Raw genomic sequence first — 25,899 nt, forward strand, 5'->3', positions numbered from 1 at the left:
CGGTGGATCCGTGGAAAAAAAGCAAGGCTGTTCGTTTAACTGATCGAATTGTTTAAATATTTTAGCGTAGACGTATAGGCGTCAAGTGCTCGGTAATTTGAGACTGTGTTTCGTGGAAACATTTACAGCAGGCATTCGTGTAGACAGCTATCATTTAAAGGGACAGTACCAGACAATTTTATTTTTATTTGTCTGTCTGTTTGTCTGTCTGTCTGTCTATCTATCTGTCTGTCTATATAACAATTTGTCTGTCTGTCTGTGGTGATTTTTACATTTTGTGAAGTTAAATTGGGACAGAAAACGAGTATGAATAAATAAACTTAAATATCTGTGATGTTATTCAAAATAGACAAACAAACAAACAATACATACAATTTTAGCAATTACATTTAAATAACAATATTTTTTTAGCTTAAGTAAATTTAGTACTTCAGTTTTGCCACCAGGCGGATTAAGGCGAGAAGAAAATTATTGAATGAGTTTTGCCACAAAAAAAAAAAAAAACAATAATAATAATGAAAACACATGCATTGTTATAGTGTGACACAAATAAAATCATGGATATAACTCACTGATAAGTGATATATAATATATTTTTATTTATGAATGAAATCACAAAATTGGCCGTTATTAACTTACCCAGTCTCGGATGATTTGCCGGTCTTGACTCGTTTAGATTCAGACTCGTAAATTAAGTGAATCGTTTATTAAGACTCACTCTGACTCATTTGATTCAGTGAATCACTAACTAGAGCATCGCTGCGACCGCGTAATTTGAATCGGCGCACATTCCTTCATTAAAGCATCCTTTAAAGTGTTCAGTAAAATGAATAAACCAGAAAAGAATCGAACAGAATAAATAAACTTCACTGAAAAAAAAAAGATTAATTGAATTCACTTCATTTTTATAGACATAAACAATATATGTGAGCTGAATATAAATAAACAGTGAATCGCTAACTAGAGACTTGCTCCGACCGAGTCATTTAAATTGCTGCACATTTCTTCATGAATGAATCGTTTAAAGTGTTCAGTAAAACAAGTAAACCAGAAATTAATCAAACAGAATAAATAAACTTCATAGAAAAAAAAATATTCATTGAATTTACTACATTTTCAATAGATATAAACAAATATAAGGGTTAACTAAACAATCAGCTCGATTGTGAATCAAACACATGCAATCGAATCTCTAAACTGAAGGCGATTTCTGCACTACAAAACCAGAATCACATATTTTATGATAGGTGGTGGAGTAAAAGTATGATCATATGCTTTCAAATACAGTGAAGTAAAAAACTCCATGAATATAACTAGCTCAAACACTGGATAATTTAGCCTACTCAAGGACAGAAAGTTAAAACCTTTGGAAAAGCAGGAGAAGGTCACATGAACGCACAGATGGAGCAGCGATGATGCATAAATTAATCTCCCGGCATGAAAGAGGAAATAATAATATTCAAAATGATTCACTGCATAACTCATAGAGAAGCATTAGAATCAGAGCAATCATACAATGTTTGGACTGATGCTGCTAAAGTGATCAAAATAATCAAAACCGGGCGTGACCTCAGCTCCGACTGTTCACCGAGGATGATGAGAATGTTAATAATACTTTGAATTAGTTTTAATTTCCACATTATATATTTTCATTCTAAGTTTTCAGAATTTTATTGAGTATTTTTGTCAGGTTTTTATCTATTTTCTCTGTCTGTATATGTAACTCCGCCAGTCTTACACCACCCAACCCTCTATAGCTGGGGTTGAACCAGCAACCTTCCGCATAGGAGTCGGTAAGTGTAACGAAGGCCATGGTCTTTAGCCTCTTTGTTAGAGTAACCGACTACCATGCGGAAGGTCGCCGGTTCAATCCCAGCTCAGGGCGGGTTGGGTGGTGTAGGACCAACAGGGTTACATTGGTGCCGTGACCCGGATGGTGGTGAGGTTTAGGGGGGTGAGTGTAGCGGAGGCTCAAGTGAAGTGCTGTGCAAGTAAACCTCAGTCATCTGACCTCTAAAAGATGCTAGAGGTCATGGTCTTTAGCCTCCTTGGTAGAGCAACTGAGTCGCCGGTTCGATCCCAGCTCAGAGCAGGTTGGGTGGTGTACAACCGGCGGGGTTCATTCATTCATTTTCCTTCAACTTAGTCCTTTTATTTATCAGGGTTGCCACAGCAGAATGAACTGCCAACTATTCCAGCATATGTTCTACACAGCAGATGCCCTTCCAATTGCAACCCTGTACTGGGAAACATCCATACACACTCACATACACTATGGCCAATTTAGCTTATTCAATTCCTCTATGTGTTTTGACTATGGGGGAAACCGGAGCGCCTGGAGGAAACCCACGCCAACACGGGGAGAACATGCAAACTCCACACAGAAATGCCAACTGGATTTGCTGAGGCTCGAACCAGCGACCTTCTTGCTGTGAGGGGACAGTGCTAACCACTGAGCCACTGTTTGCCCTATTTATAACTATTTATTTATTAAAACAATTTCTTTTTAAAATATAAAAATGCATAAAGGAATAATAAATTAATAAAAATATTATTACAAAATATCAAATCTTATTTTTAGCTAAATTTCTCCAAGATGACAGTAAAAAAGCTCACAGACACCCAGCTATTTGTTAAAAAGGCATTTATATCTTAAAAGTGTGTGTGTGTGTGGGTGTGTGTGCTGCTACATTCAGCTGCATTAGTGATGTGAGATCTTGTTAACATTTTCAAAAATACATATAAACGCACACAGCCTTACCTTATATATAACATGTAGGCCTAATAGTGTTTATATCAAAATGTGCAAAGTCAGAGACGGTGATTTAATGCTTCCTCAATCCTGTCTCTACTCCTGACAGAAAAAAACTGCTTCCCTTTAAAGTCCAGCCGACAGTACAGCAGTAATAAAATACACATTTCTAAATGACGAGTGCATTTACTGAAAAATCACTTGTGTGATGATAATAATAATAATAATAATCACAGCGCAATAGTAGTGCAAAAGCAATATTTTTCACATTAAAAAGGAGTAAAAAACATACCGTAAAATGTGTTTCGTTTAAAATCCTGGTGTCAGCGAGAAGTTTAGAAAGAAATGAAAACTTTTATTCAGCCTTTAAAAGGCTAAGTGAGGTTTAGAACAAATGAACGTTGTAGTTTTGAATTATTGTTGAATGATATGGTGATATATGTGTATTTCATATATTTGAGCATATATGTACAATATATATATACACTACATGACAAAAGTCCAGTCCTATAAAAGCTTTAGGAACAACAAATAATAACTTGATTTGTCAAAGGCCTCTAGATTACGCTTATTTTACCAAAAATCAAATATGATCATGTCTTGATTTGTAATGATTTAATCAGGACACTAAGGTCTAACTTTGCTTAGACAAAAGTCTTGTCATTGAACAGAAATAATGTCCAGTATAGAATATAAAGTCCTGCTGCAGTGGAGACAGAATGAATATTGTGTCTGACTCCATCATGAGCTTGGAGGACTGCATCCATACATCTCTGCACTGACTCAAATCACTGATTAATAAAGTCATCTGGAACAGCAAATAAAGCGTTCCTGCAGGACTCCCAGAGTTCATCAAGACTCTTTGGATTCATCTTCAATGCCTCCTCCTTCATCTTACCCCAGACATGCTCAATAATGTTCATGTCTGGTGACTTGGCTGGCCAATCCTGGAGCATCTTCTTTGCTTTCAGGAGCTTTGATGTGGAGGCTGAAGTATGAGGAGCGCTATCCTGCTGGAGAATTTGCCCTCTCCTGCAGCACAAATGTCTTGATACCTCAGGCTGTTGATGTTGCCATCCACTCTGCAGATCTCTCGCACGCCCCCATATTGAAATTTAACCCCAAACCATGATTTTTCCTTAACCAAACTTGACTGATTTCTATGAGAATCTTGAGTCCATGCTGGTTCCAGTAGGTCCTCTGCAGTATTTGTGATGATTGGGATGCAGCTCAACAGATGATTCATGGGAAAAATCAACCTTCTGCCACTTTTCCAAATGTTCAACTAGAAGTCAAGTTATTATTTACAGCTCCTACAGCTAGGATCGACAACAAGACTTTTGTCATCAGGTGGTGTATATATGTAAGCGGCCATGTTTGCAATATTTAATGTTCCTTAAATCACATATTTGATCTATGTAAAATTCATATTTGAGCTTGTGTGTCATATATGAAGCTATAATAAGGTTTCATTAGTGCATTTACTATTATGAACTAATAATGAACAATACTTGCACAGCACTTTATAATCATAATGCAACACTTACTAATGCATTAGTAAAATCCACATTTTATAACCAAAAAAAAGATGAAAAATACTGTAATAAAAGTATTATTCATTGTTTGTTCATGTTAGTAAATACATTAACTTACATTAAAGGGATAGTTCACCCAAAAATAACAAAAATCTGCTATAATTTACTTACCCTTAACTCTTTATGCATTTATTTATACTGTTGAACACAAAAATGTCAGAATCTAGTAGCCATTGACCTCCATAGTATTTGTTTTGCCTACTATGGAAAGTCTATGGTTACCGGTTTTCAGCATTCTTCAAAATATCTTCTTTTGTGTTCAACGAAATAAAGAAACATTTCATAACCACTTGAGGGAGAGTAAATACTGAGTATATTGTAATTTCTGGGTGAACTATCCCTTTACCAAATGCAACCGTGTTGTGAATTGTTTTGGAATTTGTATATAAGCTCACCGGCCACTTTATTAGGTACACCTGTTCGACTGCTTGTCAACGCAAATTTCTAATCAGCCAATCACATGGCAGCAACTCAATGCATTTAGGCATGTGGACATGGTCAAGACGATCTATTGCAGTTCAAACTGAGCATCAGAATGGGGAAGAAAAGGGATTTAAGTGACTATGAACATGGCATGGTTGTTGGTGCCACACGGGCTGTCTGAGTATTTCAGAAACTGCTGATCTACTGGGATTTCCACGCACAACCATCTCTAGGGTTTACAGAGAATGGTCCAGTAAAGGGAAAATATTCAGTGAGTGGCAGTTCTGTGGGCGCAATTGCTAGAGGTCAGACAAGAAGGATTCGAGCTTGTTCCAACCCGATACTAGTAAGGTGTACCTAATGAAGTGGCGGTGACTGTACATCAGATTTCTGTATGGGGATCCCACTGTTGTATGTGCAGAGCATATATGCTGATTCTACTGACTGCTGAAGGAGTGAGCTGTGACTCAGTGCAGTGTCCCGATGATCCCTGAGGTTTACTTTAGTCCCGATCCTGAGCCGAGAATCCGCTTGTGTGTCCTCAGGCACGGTTGGGACTGCGAATCGGCTCTTCTGGTGCTCTTCTGGTATCCGGTGCTCAAGGCGTGAGAAGAATAAGCTCATAGAGAAACAACTGATATGCCTCAAAAACACAGATGATCATATTCTAGAGCCGCGCTCCTGCAGAATCTGAGGGAAACAGCAGAGGGTTTATGGGAGATTTTCAGAATAGAGATGCGGGTACATTTTGCATCTTCAATATCAATCACTCAATCATTGGATTTAATTTAGTTTAATTATTTCAATTGAAGTTAACTTGTGTATCACTTTTTTTTTAATAACAATTATCATTCCAAAGCAGTTTCACAAAAGGTGCACATCATTACATTACAGTCAAAATCAGAAAAGTTCAGGATCAATCAATCAATCAATCAATCAATCAAAGTTTATAAAGCACTTTTAAGGAAACAACAAGTGTTCAAAGTGCTGTACAGGCATGAGTTCACAACAATTCACAAGAAAAATAATAAAAGAAAAGAAAAAAAGAAAAAAATTAAAGTTCAAAATTAAATACATTTAAAATAAAAATGATATGAAATAAAATAACACAAAACTAAATTAAATTACGACCCTAAAACTCATCTAAACAACTGTGCATAGAATGTGAATTTTGAATATGCTATACACAAGGATAAATTATAATTATATATATATATATATATAAGTAAATATATATATATATATATATATATATATATATATATATATATATATATATATATATATATATATATATATATATATATATTCTGTATATCTACATATAAAAAAAAACACACAGTTAAAGTCAAAATTATTAAACCCCCTTAGATTTTTTTTCCTTTTTAAATATTTCCCAAATGATGTTTAACAGAGCAAGGAAATTTTCACAGTATATCTGATAATATTTTTTCTTCTGGAGAAAGTCTTATTTGTTTTATTTCGGCTAGAATAACCTAAACACCCTAGTTAAGCATTTAAATGTCACTTTAAGCTAATATCTAGCTTAAAAATATCTAGTCAAATATTATTTACTGTCATCATGGCAAAGATAAAATAAATCCGTTATTAGAGATGAGTTATTAACATATAAACAGGGCGGCTAATAATTCTGATTGCAACTTTTACTCTCTCTCTCTAAGTGTATATATATATTTTGAGAGAGAGGGAGAGAGAGAATATCAATATTTTAATATTTTATATGGTCAATATTATTAGAAATTGTTTTTTTTACCTGTCTACGGAACAAAGCTCTTAACTTGATTTTTTAACCTAATTAACCTGGTTAGGCCTTTAAATTGCACCTTAAACTGAATACTAGTATCTTACAAAATAACTAGAAAAATATTATTATTAAAGACAAAAGAAATTAGTTATTAAGACTGTACATATTTTTAAAATCTACATATAAAGTTCCTATATTTAAAAAAAAATCTGTAATTTCTAGAATGACTAGTGCGCGAAACATAGGAACATAACATGTGACCAACAGAAAAAGGTCAGCATGCTATTTTTAAAAACGTGTAGACTGAAATAAGTCAGTCAGAAGTGTGCTAACAGTGCATCTGCACACACACAGGAACTTGTTGTTGGCGTGGGTTTCCTCCGGGTGCTCCGGTTTCCCCCACAGTCCAATGACATGCGGTACAGGTGAATTGGGTAGGCTAAATTGTCCGTAGTGTATGAGTGTGTGTGTGTGAATAAGTGTGTGTGGATGTTTCCCAGAGATGGGTTGCGGCTGGAAGGGCACCCGCTGCGTAAAAACGTGCTGGATAAGTTGGTGGTTCATTCCGCTGTGGCGACCCCGGATTAGTAAAGGGACTAAGCCGACAAGAAAATGAATGAATGAATGAATGAATTTGGCTATGTTGTATGAGTGTATGAGCTAGAAGGGTATCCGCCGCATAAAACATATGCTGAAATAGTTGGCGGTTCATTCCACTGTGTAATAAATAAAGGACTAAGCTGAAGGAAAATAATTGAATGAATGTGTCTATAATACAAACTGTATATTCCCCTACCCCTAAACCCAACCCTCAAAGGAAACAATCAGCATTTTTATATTTTCATAATGTTTTATTCTGTGTGATTTATAAGCATGTTTACCCATAAAGACCTCAATTTTGGTTCCCATGAGTCCCCATGAGTCTGTGTGCCTTCATGTTTAAAGTCTGCAACCGGAAGCTGCAACCATTTTTGTTATATATTGTGATGCAGTTCCTAGAGAAACGGAATATTAAATGAGAAAACAGTGGGCGTGGCTTGTTTTTGTCGTCTGCGAGCTGATTGGATGTAGTAAAGTAGGCATTTCATTCAGAAAGATCGTGAAAAAAGGGTTTGGGTTTCATTATTACAACTTAACAGACTCCTCCTCCTCTCCATTTCTGTGTGTTGTCTAAACTGGCAGCTGGAGGGGGCGTGGTTAAGTATGATAGCCACGCCCAATACCTCAGACAGGCCTAATCTGAGAATTGAACCGAAAACAAACAGGAAGTGTATTTTCAGATTTCAATTAAAGATTACAAGAGCAAACATTTGAGTTTTTCTTACTCACACACACACAGATGAATTGTTCACCACAAGACTAGCAATGTGAGCTAACAAAATCAATATGGTTAGTTTTGATTTCATGTGTACTTGAAGTCTCCACTGGGATATAAAAACAAGTCCACGCACACACACACTCATGCTTACCTTGGCTTTCTCACTGGGCTGAGAGCTGCTCATGTACGACTGGTTGTGCAGCTCTTTAGAAACGACACACAGGAACTCGGCCTGATCCTCATTACCATAGTTATAGGACGACCCGATGCTGACCAGCTACACAAAAAACACCAACAACACACAGGAAACAGCGGATTAGCGGCTAAATAAAATGCATCCTCATTTAAAATGCATCCAGACTGAATAATTAACACTAGAGTCCACCCAAAAATGCAATGATGTCATGAGTCGCTCGATCGATAGGCTTAAAATATGAATGAGAATAAGTTGGTTTGCGAGTGACTGAATTGGGATTTCTGCATTTATGATGCTTTGAGGAGCTTTGACGACATCATTTGGCATTATTCAGTTTAACAGTGTGAGTTTGAAGGCATGTTTTACTGTGGAAATGCCGTGCATGTTTTGGACAGACATGAGGGTGTGGACAGTGAGGACAGGGTTCATATTTCTGGACGAGTAATCCTTAAGGCAAGACACTACAGGCATTTTTGCATGCAGTTTTGAGATTTTCATAAAATAATGGAAAAGAAAATATCCAAATCGCTACCATTGACTTCCATAGTGTTTGCTTTTCATACTATGGAACATTGACTTCATTGGCTTTCAGCTTTCTTCGAAACATCTTCTTGTGTGTTCAACAGAAAAACAGATATATTATCTATTAGGTATAATGTTTAATTTATTAGCTTTAGTTGTTTTTCACCTGTAATAAAAATATTTTGTATTTAGCAATTTAGCGATTCTATAAATGTTGATGAATGTACTGCATTTTTACTAAACAAAAATATCAATTACTTTCATTATTAAAATCTTAATAAATCCAAACTCATGGAAACAACCATGCAAAGTATTAGAATTTTTAATATACATAAAACTATAATGTACATACGTATATATGTTTATATATATATATATATATATATATATATATATATATATATATATATATATATATATATATATATATATATACACACCCACACACACACTAACTTTATTAGGTACACCAGTCCAACTGCTCGTTAATGCAAATTTCTAGTCAGCCAATCACATGGCAGCGACTTAATGCATTTAGGCATGTAGACATGGTCAAGACGATCTGCTGCAGTTCAAACCGAGCATCAGAATGGGGAAGAAAGAGGATTTAAGTGACTTTGAACGTGGCATGGTTGTTGGTGCCAGACGGGCTGTCTGAGTATTTCAGAAACTGCTGATCTACTGGGATTTTCACGCACAACCATCTTTAGGGTTCACAGAGAATAGTCTGAAACAGAGGAAATATCCAGTGAGCGGTAGTTATGTGGGCGCAAATGCCCTGTTGATGCCTAAGGTCAGAGGAGAATGGCCACACTGGTTCCAGCTGATAGAAAGGCAACAGTTACTCAAATAGGCACTCGTTACAACCGAGTAGAGCATCTCTGAACACACAACATGTCCAACCTTGAGGAGGATGGGCTACAGCAGCTGAAGACCTGCCTTGTATCAACGGTTCAGGCTGGTGGTGGTGGTGTGATGGTGTGGGGGATATTTTCTTGGCACACTTTGGGCCCATTAGTACCAATTAAGCATCGTGTCAACACCACAGCCTACCTGAGTATTGTTGCTGACCATGTCCATCCCTTTATGACCACAGTGTCTCCATCTTCTGATGGCTACTTACAGCAGGATAACACATCATGTCATAAAGCATGAATCATCTCAGACTGGTTTCCTGAACATGACAATGAGCTCACTGTACTCAAATGGCCTCCACAGTCACCAGAGCTCAATCCAAAAGAGCACCTTTGGGATGTGGTGGAACAGATTCACATCATGCATGTGCAGCCGACAAATCTGCAGCAACTGTGTGATGCTATCATGTCAATATGGAGCAAAATCTCTGAGGAATATTTCCAGTACCTTTTTAAATCTATGCCACGAAGGATTAAGGCAGTTCTGAAGGCAAAAGGGGGTACGACCTGGTACTAGTAAGGTATACCTAATAAAGTGGCCGGTGAGTGTGTGTGTGTGTGTGTGTGTATATATATATATATATGTATATATATATATATATATATATTTATTTATTAAAATTTTTGTTATGGGAGGATATTTCACTGAATAATGTGTCATTTGAATACTTAAATGTTTAAATTAAATATTTATAAATATATATTTGACTGTAACACTCCACAAGTCAAATGAAATCATTAAATAAACATGATAAACAAAATGACAAAAGTAATTGCAAATTCTGCTGATTTGTGGCAAAAAATGGCGCCTGAATGCCTGATCACATCAAACGCACTTTTTGAGTGAGAGCTGCTTGTTTTTGCATGGTTGTGATCGTTTTGAGCGCTTACATTTTAACCGCCTGCTGCGCCTTGCATTTTTGCTGTTTAGCTCTGAAAAAGGACTCTATGTCAGACGCGTCTTTTTTCATTCTCCAATCAAACAAAAGCAGAGGCGGGGTTTCCGTTGAGGTTACAGCAGTATTTGTGTTGTGAAGACAACTACAGAAACTTTTAAAAATGGAGGAGGGACTAACGGTCGGTGTTTTGAGTTTTCCCGAGCTGTATGACTTTACAAATCCTGAATATCACAATATTACAATTATAACAATGTCAAGAGCAGCGCTCGCGCACAATACGCAGCTGACTCAGTCATTGCCTAGCAACAAAAAATGCGCAGCACACTTCTTTCTTTCTTGTCAAGAAAAAAAAGTCAAATTCTCAGAACAGAAAAGCACGTTCATTGTGATCGGCACATGATTTAAAGTTAAAAATGCCCCTGCATAAATTAACTAACTCTCACTACTAAAATTAAATATTAAAAATCCCCCAAAAAGTGTACATTTGCCGTATTTCATTTCAATTTGCAAACATTATATCGGATTTGTTTTTGATCAGAAATGACCCCATTAATGCAAAAGCTAATTTCTGACTCTGATTTTTACCCTGGGGTGTCTCACCTTACACACATACAACATGCGCACGACATGCTTGTGAACACAATGCAGACTCTGCCTTCGAAACAAACAAAAACACACACTTATAAACATGCAGGACGGAAGCACTGTGAGCACTGGCATCAATCATGCAGGTTAGTGGGAGGACAGCGGATGTTTGGACACACCTCTCCACTGTGGGCGGGGTGAGTTTGGCTTGACTCCTCCCCCTTCACCTCCCGAGACACAATCAGGAAAAACTCTGACTTCTGGGCCCGCCCATAACCTACACTGACAAGCTGCAACAACCAATCAGAGCGTGAGGCGGGGCCTGCATCACAGAGCGCAGGCGAGTCTGATTGTTGTGGAGCTGGAATGAGCGGTGGAAGTGATGCGGGTGCGATTTACCTGCTCGAACTTCCACCCGTCCGACATGGTGGAGACCATCTGCGTCAGCTCTTCTTCTTGACACTGCAGCACTCGGTACACATGCTTGACTGGCGTCTGAACACAAAGAGATGCACAAATTAGCAAAGCTTTAATTCAAATGCAAATGATTTTACTATATATATAATACTATACAGTGCTCAGCATATATGAGTACACCCCATTTTGAAAATGAATATTTTTCTCCAATTCTCACTGAATATAAGCAGTGTATTTTGGTGCATTTAAACAAAACAGATTTATTAAACAGATATATTTATAAAAAAAATATTTTAGTCACCAAACATATTTAGAAATTGAAAGATAATACTATTAAATTCAAGCAAAACAATGCAAAAAAAATGACAACCTACAAAACTTCAGTTTAATTTTTCTGTTTTCTTCGCTTCTCTTGATTTTTCCTCTTTTGTAAATTTGTATTTAATAATTTTCTATAACATAAATGTGGGTGTACTTGTTTATGGACCGTTATTGTAAGTTATTTTGTTAGATAAACTCCAGATTTGCAGATTTTCAGTTCTGACTAATCTAATGCAGAGATTAAAATGAACTCTCACAATTATACTATAATTTTTGCATTTCATAAGTACTACGCTATATTAAAATGATCGAAATAATGCACTTTCTCCTGTTCTTTGAGTGATTACTTCAAACTCGGCGCATAAACCGCCTCATGATCGCGTCTGCAACTAGTACACGTCAGTCTGTTCGTTTACAAACTATGGCTGAAGTGAAAGTCTCTCTTTGTGTATTATTGTGTAAACCAGGGGTCACCAACCTTTTGGAAACTGAGAGCTACTTCTTGGGTACCGATTAGTGTGAAGGGCTACCAGTCATTAAATATCACATTTTACTTAACTTACTTTTAATTATATGTTATTAGTAATAATTATTTATATTTATCTGTGTGAAGACATTGATCATGTTAATGATTTCTCAAAGTAGTTGTCAACAATGATTTAACAAGTCAGATAAATATCAATATGCAACACTTCATTTGTCTGAAATCACGGAAGCGTAGAGCTGCCACCCAGGTAAAAAAAAATCTGAGCTTTATCCAACACAATCTCACGGCAATTCGTAACTTTTTCATTTAGTGGCTAATTCGTACAAATTCGTACGATCTAATTCGTACATTTTAGTACGATTTGCGTATCCCCCAATGACGGTTGGGTTTAGGGGTGGGGTTAGGTGCCACGCCTCCTTTTTAAAATCGTACATTTTCTTACGACTGAACTCGTACGAATTCGTACGAATTAGCCACTAAACTGCCAAAACGTAAAATACTTACGTTTTCTCGTGAGATCAGGCTGGCTTTATCACGTTTGTACAATATACTTTTCACGTTCTTACAATATAATATCACGTTTGTACAATATACTTTTCACGTTCTTACAATATAATATCACGTTTGTACAATATACTTTTCACGTTCTTACAATATAATATCACGTTCTTACAATATAATATCACGTTTGTACAATATACTTTTCATGTTCTTACAATATAATATCACGTTTGTACAATATACTTTTCACGTTCTTACAATATAATATCACGTTCTTACAATATAATATCACGTTTGTACAATATAATATCACGTTTGTACAATATACTTTTCACGTTCTTACAATATAATATCACGTTCTTACAATATAATATCACGTTTGTACAATATACTTTTCATGTTCTTACAATATAATATCACGTTTGTACAATATACTTTTCACGTTCTTACAATATAATATCACGTTCTTACAATATAATATCACGTTTGTACAATATACTTTTCACGTTCTTACAATATAATATCACGTTTGTACAATATACTTTTCACGTTCTTACAATATAATATCACGTTCTTACAATATAATATCACGTTTGTACAATATACTTTTCACGTTCTTACAATATAATATCACGTTCTTACAATATAATATCACGTTTGTACAATATACTTTTCACGTTCTTACAATATAATATCACGTTCTTACAATATAATATCACGTTTGTACAATATACTTTTCACGTTCTTACAATATAATATCACGTTTGTACAATATACTTTTCACGTTCTTACAATATAATATCACGTTTGTACAACATACTTTTCACGTTCTTACAATATAATATCACGTTCTTACAATATAATATCACGTTTGTACAATATACTTTTCATGTTCTTACAATATAATATCACGTTTGTACAATATACTTTTCATGTTCTTACAATATAATATCACGTTTGTACAATATAATTATCACGTTCTTACAATATAATATCAAAAGCTCAGATTTTTTTTTACCTGGGTGGCAGCTCTACGCTTCCGTATGAAATAGTTTTTAAAGTTTTTTTTTTTTAAATATAACTTAAAGTAATTTTCAAATTTACACAAATTCAAGTGTGATTTAAAAAGAATACCTATAAAAATATTAGATGCAGCTTACTCATATGTGGTGCTATGGTGAGCTATTTTCAGAACAGGCCCGTGGGCAACTCATGTCAACATGTTGGTGACCCCTGGTGTAAACTATTTGATATATCTACATAGTTGTCCAAATGAATGTCCTGTGAGTGTGTTATAACAGACGCGCGCCCAAAAAGGAGGATCTCACGAGGCTCAATGGTGTTTCTGCCATAGACTGTAAAACAAACTTGCATATGAGCTTCAGACGCGCTCTGGCGGAGCTTTTCACTATTCCTGTCAAAGTTTTGAGTTTTGCGTCTAGAGTTTTGAATATTGACATCAGGGTTTTGAAATTTGTGGCAAAATAATAAAAAAAAACTGTAATGGGATGTAATGAAGACCACAACTTCCACGATTCCACACTCAGTCATGAAACTACACCTTTGTTTGTTGTGAATACACACCCTCTAGTGGCCAAATTGGCGTACTGAAGCTTTAAATGCTGAAAAATCATTGGAGGCCACTCTATACAAACATGCTCAAACGTGACCTATGTAAGTAGTATTAAAATATTGGTCCCAGCGTTGTGTTGACGCTCTCTTACGTGTGTGCTCTTGGCGTCTCTTTCGATGATTTTCTCCTTGATCAGTTTTATTAGTGAGGTGATGTTGTAGAACTCGGCCTCTTCAAGAGCTCCTGATGGACACACACACACACACATCGAGGACAGATTCGATGCTTTAGTCACAGTCTCTGTGTGTGTTTGCATGTGTGTGTTTTTTATGTCTGTGTGTTTGAGAATATGCGTGTGTATGTATCTCTGTGCTTTTGTATGTCTGTGTGTGTGTGTTTTTATGTCTGTGTCTATGTGTGTTTGTGTATCTGTGACTGTGTGTAAGATTATGTGTGTGCATGTGCGTTTAAATGACTGTGTGTGTTTGTGTGCTTGTATGTGTGTGTGTTAGTGTGTTTGAGTGCAAGTTGAGTATGTGTGTGTCTGTTAGTGTGTGTTTGAGTGTATTTTTTTGGTTTTGTGTGTGTGTTTTTGTGTGTGTATGTGTGTTTGTGCATCTGTGTATGTTTTTATGTCTGTGTCTATGCATGTTTGTGTTTCTGTATTCTGTATCTGTGACTGTGTGTGTGTAAGTGTGTTTGTTTTTATGTCTGTGTGTGTGAGAATGTGTGTGTGTATATATCTCTCTCTGTGCTTTTGTATGTCTGTGTGTGTGTTCGGGTGAGATTAAGAGTGTGTTTGTGTGTGTTTGTGTATCTCTACCTGTATCTGTGTCTGTGTGTAAGATTATGTGTGTTTGAAAGTCTGTGTGTCTCTGTGTGTGTGTGTGTGAGTATCTGTCTTTGTTTGTTTGTCTGTGTATATCTGTGTGTGGGATTATGTGTGTGTGTCTAATTGTATGTCAGTGTTTGAGTGTGAGAGTATGTGTGTGTGTTTTTGAGTGTGTGTGTGCGTGTGTGTATATCTGTCACTGTGTTTTGTGTGTATGTGTGTTTGTATGTCTGTGAGATTGTGTGTGTATCTGAATGTGTGTCTACAGTATGTGTGTTTGAATGTGTGAATGTGTGTATATCTGTGTGTGAGATTGCGTTTTCTGTGTGTTTGTTTGTGTGTATATGTGTGTGTTAGTGTGTTTGAGTGTGAGTTGAGTATGTGTGTGTCTATTAGTGTGTTTAAGTGTATTGTTTTAGTTTTGTGTGTGTGTGTATGTGTGTGTATGTGTGTTTGTGCATCTGTGTGTGTTTTTATGTCTGTGTCTGTGTGTTTGTGTATCTGTACCTGTATCTGTGTCTGTGTGTGTGTTTGTGTGAGTTTGTTTGACTGTGTTTGTGTGTGTGTGTGAGTATTTGTCTGTTTGTTTGTATGTCTGTGTGTGAGATTATGTGTGTGTGTCTAATTGTATGTCAGTGTTTGAGTGTGAGAGTATGTGTGTGTATTTGAGTGTGTGTGTGTGTGTGTGTGTGTATCTGTCACTGTGTTTTTTGTGTATGTGTGTTTGTATGTCTGTGGGATTGTGTGTGTATCTGAATGTGTGTCTACAGTATGTGTGTTTGAATGTGTGTATATCTGTGTGTCTATTAGTGTGTTTGAGGGTTTTTTTTGGTTTTGTGTGTTTGTATGTGTGTGCATCTGTGTGTGTTTTTATGTCTGTGTCTATGTGTGTTTGTGTATCTGTACCTGTATCTGTGTCTATGTGTAAGATTATGTGTGTTTAAATATCTGTGTGTGTTTGTGTGTGTGTGTGCGTATCTGTCTGTTTGTATGTCTGTGTGTGAGATTATGTGTGTGTGTCTAATTGTATGTCAGTGTTTGAGTGTGTGTGTGTGTGTGTGTGTGTGTGTGTGTGTGTGTGTGTGTGTGTGTGTGTGTGTGTGTGTGTGTGTATATCTGTCACCGTGTTTTGTGTGTATGTGTGTTTGTATGTCTGTGAGATCGTGTGTGTATCTGATTGTGTGTCTATGTGTTTGAATGTGTGTATGTGTGTATATCTGTGTGTGAGATTGCGTTTTCTGTGTGTTTGTTTGTGTGTATGTGTGTGCTTGTATGTGTGTGTTAGTGTGTTTGAGTGTGAGTTGAGTATGTGTGTGTCTGTTAGTGTGTGTTTGAGTGTATTTTTTTGGTTGCGTGTGTGCGTGTGTGTTCATGTATGTTTGTATGTCTGCCAGCGTGTTTGTGTGTATGTTTGTGTGTTCAGTTGGTGTGTGTATTTGAGTGCCTGTGTTTGAGTGTATGTGTGTGTTAGTGTGTTTGAGTGTGAGTTGAGTATGTGTGTGTCTGTTAGTGTGTGTTTGAGTGTATTTTTTTGGTTGCGTGTGTGTGTGTGTTCATGTATGTTTGTATGTCTGTTTGCATGCGTGTTTGTGTGTATGTTTGTGTGTTCAGTTGGTGTGTGTATTTGAGTGCCTGTGTTTGAGTGTATGTGTGTGTTTGTGTGTGTATGTCTGTGTATGTGTCGTACCCTCCTCCGTGAGGTTCTTATTGAGCACCAGTTTCCCGTGTCTTAGGTAATTCAGCACAGAGCCGAAATACACAGGGTCTCTGTCGATCAGATACGCCCCGGACTCATCCTGCAGTTCAAGAACAAACTATTAGTCCTGAGAAAATTGATTTGGGTGTCACGGTGGCGCAGTGAGTAGCACGATCGCATCACAATAAGAAGGTCACTGGTTCAAGTCCCGGCTGGGCCAGTTGGCATTTCTATGTGGAGTTTGCATGTTCTCCCTGTGTTGGCGGGGGTTCCCTCAGGGTGCTCCGGTTTCCCCCACAGTACACATGCATGAGTATATGGGTGTTTCTTAGTACTGGGTTGCAGCTGGAAGAGCATCTGCTGTGTAAAACAAATGCTGGAATAGTTGGTGGTTCATTCCGCTGTGGCGACCCCTGATGAATAAAGGGACTAAGCCGAAGGAATTAATAAATATCGTAAAGTTTGGTGTAAATCTGTAACGAATACCAGTCTACACTTCAACAACTTTACTGTGATCTACTCAATTTTTCTTACATTTTACACTTAAAAATATTCAGTACATTATTAAGCTGACAAATTACTGAAACGTACTTTAAGAATTGAATAAATGTTGCTAAAACATATGTATAATGTCTATTCTATCATTCATTTTCCTTTGGCTTTAGCAAGGGTCACCATAGTGGAATGAACCGCCAACTATTATATTATATAATACGGCGATGCAGTGGCGCAGTAGGTAGTGCTGTCAGCAAGAAGGTCGCTGGTTCGAGCCTCGGCGGGGTCAGTTGGCGTTTCTGTGTAAAGTTTGCATGTTCTCCCTGGGTTTCCTCCAGTTGCTCTGGTTTCCCCAACAGTCCAAAGACATGCGGTACAGGTGAATTGGTTAGGCTAAATTGTCCATAGTATATGAGTGTGAATTAGTGTTTGTGGATGTTTCCCAGAAATGGGTTGCAGCTGGAAGGGCATCCGCTGCGTACAAAACGTGCGAGATAAGTTGACGGTTCATTCCACTGTGGCGACCCCGGATTAATAAAGGGACTAAGCCGACAAGAAAATTAATGAATATTATATTACACATTAATTTTACTTCAGCTTTGTCTCTTATTTATCTGGGGTCGCCACAGTGGAATGAACCACCAACAAATGTTATACAAATATTATTAATAAATATTTTAATTAAATATTAATTTAACTTTTAAAAATAATTATAAATTAAATACATTTTAATTAATTATAACTCTTTTTTCTTAACGTTTTCTTTGTTTGTTTTTGCATATATTGTACAATTAGCCAGTGATGTGCTCCACATTTATACATTTGTGTGCTACACATATTTTTTTATTTTAATTTGTATTATTTGTATTTTTTTTTATTACTATTATTATTCATTTTCTTTTCAGCTTAGTCCCTTTATTAATCTGAGGTCGCCACAGTGGAATGAACCACCAACTAATCCAGCATATGTTTTGGGAAACCGGAGCTCCCTGAAGAAACCCATGCCAACACAGGAAGAACATGCAAACTCTACACAGACATGTCAACAGGCTAAGCCGAGACTCGAACCAGCGACCTTCTTGCTGTAAGGCAGGGGTCACCAAACTTGTTCCAGGAGGGCCGGTGTCCAGCAGATTTTAGCTCCAACCCTAATCAAACACACCTGAACAAGCTAATCAAGCTCTTACTAGGTATACTTGAAACATCCAGGCAGGAGTGTTGAGGCAAGTTGGAGCCAAACCCTGCAGGGACACCGGCCCTCCAGGACCGAGATTGGTGACCCCTGGTGTAAGGCGATCATGCTACCCACTGCGCCACCATGACACCCAGTATATTATATTATATTAAAATGAAAAGGAAGTGTAATCCTGTTGTATAAACACTCTTAAGCAGCCCACTTTAAAGGGCAAACAGTTAGTAAATCAAATAGTTCATATCTCTACTCCAAAAACATTTTGCTATTTCTTACTCAGCTTTGCGTGCGAGCAGCGAACACTAAGAGCAAAGAGCCATTAGAGGAAAGTGACTTTAAACATTGATGAGCTTTCCACTGCTTCTGTAATGGCTTTACAGGCCACATTCATAAAAAATACACACCAAAAACTCTCTCTCACACACACACACACACACACACACGAAACCCAACCAGACTAAAACTGAACAGAGAGACTCAAATCACCCTTTTATCAAATCTGGGGCACAAACGGCGTGGAGTGATTTCCCAGAGCCTTAGAGACTCCTGCTCTTTACAGGGTTAAAGCCCCTAGAGAGCAGGATTATTCTGGATTAGGGTTATTTTGAGATTACCGTCTGAGATTTGAGAGATGAGAGGAGGTGAGACGGCCCGAGCTGCAGGAGAACCAAACAATGCCATGCTGACGCTCATCTGCGCTGTATTTGTTATAAGAGTGAAATTAGATTGTTTAAATGTGTGTTTTATGCATACCTGGCAACATATTTTTTTACACCCATCTTCCCGCCACCCTCCTGTTTTGTTATTTCTTTCAGGAAACTCCTGTAATTTGTATGGACCTATTGAGTTTTTTTATCTATGTTGCCAGATCTGACGCTCATCACCTGACACAATTGATGATATATTTAAACCTCAAAGCATTGTTTAACTCAATCTGGCAACATACGTTAGATCCCAGTTGTGCTGTTGATTTCTGTGCAGGTGGTAGATGCGGGATTCGGTAGAAACATCAGTATTAGTAAACACAGTAGACATCCCCCTTCCTGTTCTCCCTGAATTTCGACCTCGAATGTTGCAAGGTATGGCTTTATGTTGAATTTGTAAAACTTATTAGCGACACCTGTGGCTGTTTAGTGAACTGCAGTCAACAATTTTACAAAATACACATCCCGTGAGGAAAATCACTGCAGTACAAAACACAAAAGTTCAAATATGAGACAGTAAAATTTCATATATAACTACATTATCCAACATTATTTAAAGTTTGGTTTTAATGTTTGTTTGGTTTTCAAAACTTAAACCACATTTTTCCATATTTATTGCTAATTAAAAACCACCTCATTTCGGAGGCAGCTACTGCCCTCTGGAGGTCGCATTTTTGGTTACAGCCGCATTTATTAACCCATCCTTCATGACTGAAATAATATGCTGTGTTTTCAGCCAAGGCAACCTGGAGTGCTCAAATATAATTGGCTAAACTGGCAGTGGGCTGGTTATAGAGACCAAAACAAGGACAGACGTTCTGACACGGAACGCATATTCCGCAGGAGAATAACTGACTTTAGCATTGCTAATCATATAAACAAGTGTGTTCACCCAGCAGGTTTCTTAAATTGACACCTCACACAATTGACGATATATTCAAATCTCGAAGCATTGTTTAACTCAATCTGGCAACATACGTTACAACCCAGTTGCGTTGTAGATTTCTGTGCAGGTGGTAGATGCGAGATTCGGTAGAAATGTCAGTAGTAGTGGACAAAAGTAGACATCCCCCTTCCCGTTCTCCTTGAATTTAGACGTCAAATGTTGGCAGGTATGGTTTTATGTGGAATTTGTAAAGCTTATTAGTGACACCGGTGGCTGTTTAGTGAACTGCAGTAAATTTTTGACTATAGCGTTGACTATATTATAGCGCTTTTGCGCTATAATATAACGTAAGCTTTATCCTTGCAGTACAAAAAAAATTAAATATAAGATAGTAAGATTTAATAAACAACTACAAGTACACAATTATTATAGTTATAATAAAGCATCTTTATTTTAATTCTGTTCGGTTTTCAAAATTGAAACCATACTTTTTCGTAAAATCAAACACATTAAAATCCTTGCAAACTAAGAACATTTATTAGACAAAAATTGTAATAATTTTAGACAAATATTTAATCTTAATATTGTAACTTTTTTATCCATTGAAAATGCTCACAATAAAAATATATTTCTATTATTATTATTGTTATATTATTTTAAATTTAATAGTCTTAATTATTGAAAAATATTAAAACATATGTAGGATTAGCACATAGTGGTTGAACTAGGTATTGCAGTCCAACATTGATCTCCACTAGCTGAGTGATATCCGATATAAAGTGGGTCTCAGATTGTACAAGAAGCACTGCATTAAATTACATTTTTCCCCACCATGTCTTTATAATATAAGCATTTATTTTACTCCAGTATATGCAATGGAGCTTCTGCGCTAGCCTGCCAATTCTGATGGGCACATGCGAGTAAACAGCTTTTTGTCTCGTTTTACGCTTGAGCAAATAAATGAATGCCAAAGTCTATTTAACTGATTATATTTTAATTACATTACAACATCGATGCTGTAAAAGGAACCGTATAAAATGGACAAAAGTCACATTAATCGTTCACTGAAAGATTATCAGTATGGGAAGAAACACTAGCTCCGCATATACCCAATCATCTGCCAATGGGGTAAACAAAACAATCTTGTTTTTCCTTTTGACATAAGATTATTTATCTTACCGCTTACCGCATCACTCTGGAATACTTGATTCTGATTGGTCAATCACAACATTCCAAGGTATGTTCCTCCCATTTAATGCCGCTCTTCTTGACTCTTGCTAAATAAATAGGATAGTGTAGGCTGCATTGAACCATTTTTGTTTGTCGAACTTAATAGTGCAGTATGTAGAATTGATACATAGGGGTTAAACTAGGTATTGCGGTCCAAATTCAAAACATTGAAGAGGGTTTTTTCACTCAATGACTGGATGCATGCGCAGGTTGCCAGATTTACGACATCAACGGGAACAAACATGGCTGATGATGGAGCCTTACATTGTAAGCTGCTCAGCTAATGTTAACATTTGTAATAGTTGTATTTAGGACTCGGTCGATAAATTATATTATATCGAATCGCAATAAAATTAATGTCAAAAACAATGATAAGCTCTGTACTTTTTACTCTATAATGATGTAAGAGCCAATCACACAGCAGAAATGTGCATTAATAGGAATCTAAACGTGTGTTGGTATTAGAGATGTACCGAGTTTTCAGCCACCGAAAAATTTATCGGCCGAAAATATGTTGTGCCGTTTAATGGACCCTCTAATTTTTGTGGCTTCAGTCATTGTTGGGGTACTCCTAAATCTGGAAACATTATTAAATTTTATTGAAATATATATAGTGATTGTTTAATGTGAAAAATAATGATCATTTTTGCCATATCGCCATTCCCTAGTTGAATTAATTGCTAATAGAAAACCACCTCTGGAGATCACATTTTTGGCTACAGCCACATATATTGATGCAGCCTCTAGCACTGAAATTAAATACGCTGCGTTTTCCGATGAGCCAACCCGGAGTGCTGAAATAGAATTAGCTAAACTGGCAGTGGGCTGGTTATAGAGACCAAAACAAAGACAAACATTCTGACACGTAATGCACAAAGGAGAAAATCAACATTACGGCTGATTCACACAGGGCTTCAGCATCAACATTTGACAGAGGGCGTGTCTGAAGTTTGGGCTGATGCAATTGCATATCAGCGTTAGTCAATGAAATTAGTCACCAATAAGCCAATGTCTGAGTTGGCGTATTTGCATAAAGCCATCTGACTGGCTGACGCTTCTGGCAGCGCTTGAAAAGTTGAGAACGTCCAAACTTCTGCAGCGAGCAACGCCACTGAATGAAGCGTCACCGACGGATCCACAATGTAGTTCGTCATCGCTTGACGTCACGTCACCCATTCAAAGTGAATGGAAAGCGTTGACGCTGACGATGCCCGGTAGGAATGGGCCATTAGTAGGGCCAGACGGAATCTGCGGATGTTTTTTGCTATTTCTGCAGAGAATTTTAGTAAAAATCTGCGGATTTCTGCGGAATTATTTTGGGAGTATCCAGCGGAGTATCAAAATTAAAACCTTAATATATGAAACAAAAAGTAATAAATTACTGAATAAAAACTAAATAAATTAATATTTACACATTTACTCAAGTAAATAAACAAAATTAATGATGGGCAAAAAATCTGCGGAATTCTGCGAAAAATCAGCGAAAAATCTGCGGAATTCTGCGAAAAATCTGCGAAAAATCTGCGGAATTCTGCGAAAAATCTGCGAAAAATCTGCGGAATTCTGCGAAAAATCTGCGGAATTCTGCTGAATTATTTTGGGAGTATCCAGCGGAGTATCAAAATTAAAACCTTAATATATGAAACAAAAAGTAATAAATTACTGAATAAAAACTAAATAAATTAATATTTACACATTTACTCAAGTAAATAAACAAAATTAATGATGGGCAAAAAATCTGCAGAAATCTGCGCGCGCAGATTCCGTGTGGGCCTAATCATTAGCCTTGTTTTTTAGATAAGCACGTTCAGTTAGCATGTTTTTTTATGCTTAAGAAGAGTCAAAACTTGCATACAGCACCTTTAGGTGAAAAGTTAATAAATTACATTTTGTGTCTAATTTTTTATCTTTGTGGCATGTAGTAAGTGATTTAAAGTACATCTTGAAAGTATTTATTGCAGAATAAAGCCTTCGAGTTTACTACAAGACATTGAAAATTCAAGACGGGTGTTTCCAGCATGCAGCGTAACCTTCCACCCTGATCTCCGACACGGCTCAGGTGTCGTAAGCGGGATTGTGTCCAGATTACAGGGTAGAACTGGGGCAGATGTGCAGCTGATGTCCACCACATGCCATCCCGGGACACCACAGACTCACAACAGGCCACAATCTGCCGGTTGGTGCTGAAGACTCATGCAGGAGAACAGTAGAGAGCCTGTTCTGGGATGGGGAGAGGAGAGGAGGGGGTGCGGCGGACGGTAAAAGTGTGTTTGTTCGAGTCCATCCGACAGGAAAACAACTCCAGACAAAAACAACCATCTGGACGGCCCCCAAATTACCATAGAAACAATACAAATAACTCCATACAACAATAAAAGGGCATTAAGAGGAGCTCAATAACAGCTCTGCACTAATGACCCATTTTCAAACTCCTCGAAGCTGTGAAATTTGAAAAACGTATTTATATACGGATTTATATGATGACATTGTCAAAAATTTGAACAATTTATTTTTAAATCATCTCTGTTCAGCTTTTAAACTGACATGTAGGTCAAAAACAAGATGTCCCATTTTGGGTTCAGCATAAAATTAGACTTTTAATCAGAAAGCATTGCATAATATATGCAACTAAGATGTAAGTTAAAAATAATTGTATTAAATTAAAATATGGGATTATGCTACATCTTCATTCAGGAATGTTTAATTATGTATATATCAAACAACATTAATGCAGGCCTTATTATGTGATCATATTTTAAAAATCACTGGGGACATATCATTTAATAAAAACAAAGGGTTTGAAGGGCAGAGACAGAAAGATTTATAAATATAAGACTTAATTAATTAGTATTTTCATATACTCTCAGTATAGTCTTAATACTAAAACTGAAAATTAAATCTATTTTAAGACTCCTGCTCTCTCTAACCTACTTTTTTCACCCATTGTTTATGAATAACTTATAAATCAACTAAATAAATAAGTGGTCTGGCTTAGACACTGGGTTATTTTCCTCAGTTGAACGATAAAAGTGAAGTAAAATAAACTGTAATAACGGTTAATTACCTTGTCAGAATCGAGGTCCGGTTCCGTTTGGCACAGTCGGAACAGGAATGATTTTGGGTCCCGGCAGAGTGTTTGTCTGGTGGTCAGAAAATACGTTCCCCCGACGTTTAGACGGACCCATTTGGAGGAGCGGTGGTTAAAGGTCTGAACCGGAGCCGCTCGCCGGGACTCCTGCCCGCAGATCCCGCCGTGAGTCTCCGCCATCCTGTGCTCGGAGCTCCGCTGAAGTGGGTGACGGGAAACACACTGCACTGACGGAGAGCAGAAACACCCCGCACTTTTGTTTTTTCAGACACTACACAGTGAATCCACTCTCAGGCTGTGCTGTTCATTCCTGCTACTAATCCATACTTCAGCGCGTTTTCGTTAGATTTCTGGTGATTCCATGAACGAATCATTCATTTGAACCGATGCTTTTTAAGTGACTCATCCAAACACATTTGGGAGTCATTCTCTAGTAGGCTAACGTTGGGTGTAAATAGTCAAACTATTGATTTTATTAAAATTGTTTTTAGCTAAAAACAGGTAAAGTAAGGCATTACTTTTGTATTATTACGTCATTAAATTACACTTATTTGTACTTGCCTTATATTCAACAGTTCTAGGCTTAGAGCAATTCAGAGAAGCAGTGTATGTCTTGCAGAATGACGGAAACCAGAAACACCTCTCGGTTGTTTTTCAGACACTACATAGTGCTGTTCACTCCTGATTCTAATCCATACTTTAACATGTTTTCATACGATTTCTAGTGATTCCATGAACAAATCGTTTATGTGAATCGATGCTTTTTAAGTGACTCATCCAAACCACATTAAGGAATCATTCTGTTGTGTTGGATGTAAGAAAGTAGCTAATGTTATTAAAGTACTTTTCAGCAGTGTACTATTTAACAAAATGAGGGGAAAAAAGATGCACTCTGCACTTGTTTTTTTTTTTTTAGATACTACACAGTAAATCTCAAGCTTTGCTGTTTTTTTCCTGCTACTAATCCATACTTCAGCGTGTTTTCATTAGATTTCTAGCGATATAAAGAACAAATCATTCACATAAAGCGATGCTTTTTAAGTGACCCATCAAAACTCTAGTGCTGGGTGTAAATACTTACAAAAACATATATTTTCCATATACTACACTAGGAGTTCTCAATTTTTTTTTTTACTTTTAATTTAAACTTTTATTTACACACTTACACACTTACACACACACACACACACACACAGTTAAAGTCAGAATTATTAGCCATATATATATTTTTTATTTATTTCCCAAATCATGTTTAACAGAGCAAGGGAATTTTCACAGTATGTCTGATAATATTTTTTCTTCTGGAGAAAGTCTTATGTTTTATTTCAGCTTCAGAATAAAAGCAGTTTTTAGTTTTTTAAACACCATTTTAAGGTCAATATTTTTAGCCCCTGTAAGCTATATTTTTTTCAATAGTCTACAGAACAAACTATTGTTATACAATAACTTGCCTAATAAACCTAATCAACCTAGTAGAGCCTATACAGTAAATGTCACTTTACGCTGTA

General features: G+C 36.8%; 1 protein-coding gene across 2 annotated transcripts; it reads right to left on the bottom strand.

Annotated features, from left to right (window-relative positions):
• Positions 1-2,629: 2,629 nt before the first annotated feature.
• kctd5b (potassium channel tetramerization domain containing 5b) lies at positions 2,630-24,709 on the bottom strand. Of its 2 annotated transcripts, XM_073941104.1 has the most exons (7): positions 24,368-24,709; positions 16,788-16,896; positions 14,420-14,511; positions 11,369-11,464; positions 11,149-11,259; positions 8,005-8,130; positions 2,630-5,460 (listed from the first exon to the last, which is right to left on the bottom strand). In XM_073941104.1, the coding sequence occupies exons 1-7, from the start codon at positions 24,569-24,571 to the stop codon at positions 5,431-5,433; spliced, it is 768 nt and encodes a 255-aa protein (XP_073797205.1). In that variant the 5' UTR covers positions 24,572-24,709; the 3' UTR covers positions 2,630-5,430. The 2 variants fall into 2 exon arrangements, with proteins under 2 accessions (XP_073797205.1, XP_073797206.1); XM_073941105.1 differs by lacking the exon at positions 11,149-11,259.
• Between the last annotated feature and the right edge of the window lie 1,190 nt (positions 24,710-25,899).

The sequence above is a fragment of the Danio rerio genome, chromosome 24 (genome assembly GCF_049306965.1).
Source record: "Danio rerio strain Tuebingen ecotype United States chromosome 24, GRCz12tu, whole genome shotgun sequence".
Lineage (NCBI taxonomy): Eukaryota > Metazoa > Chordata > Actinopteri > Cypriniformes > Danionidae > Danio > Danio rerio.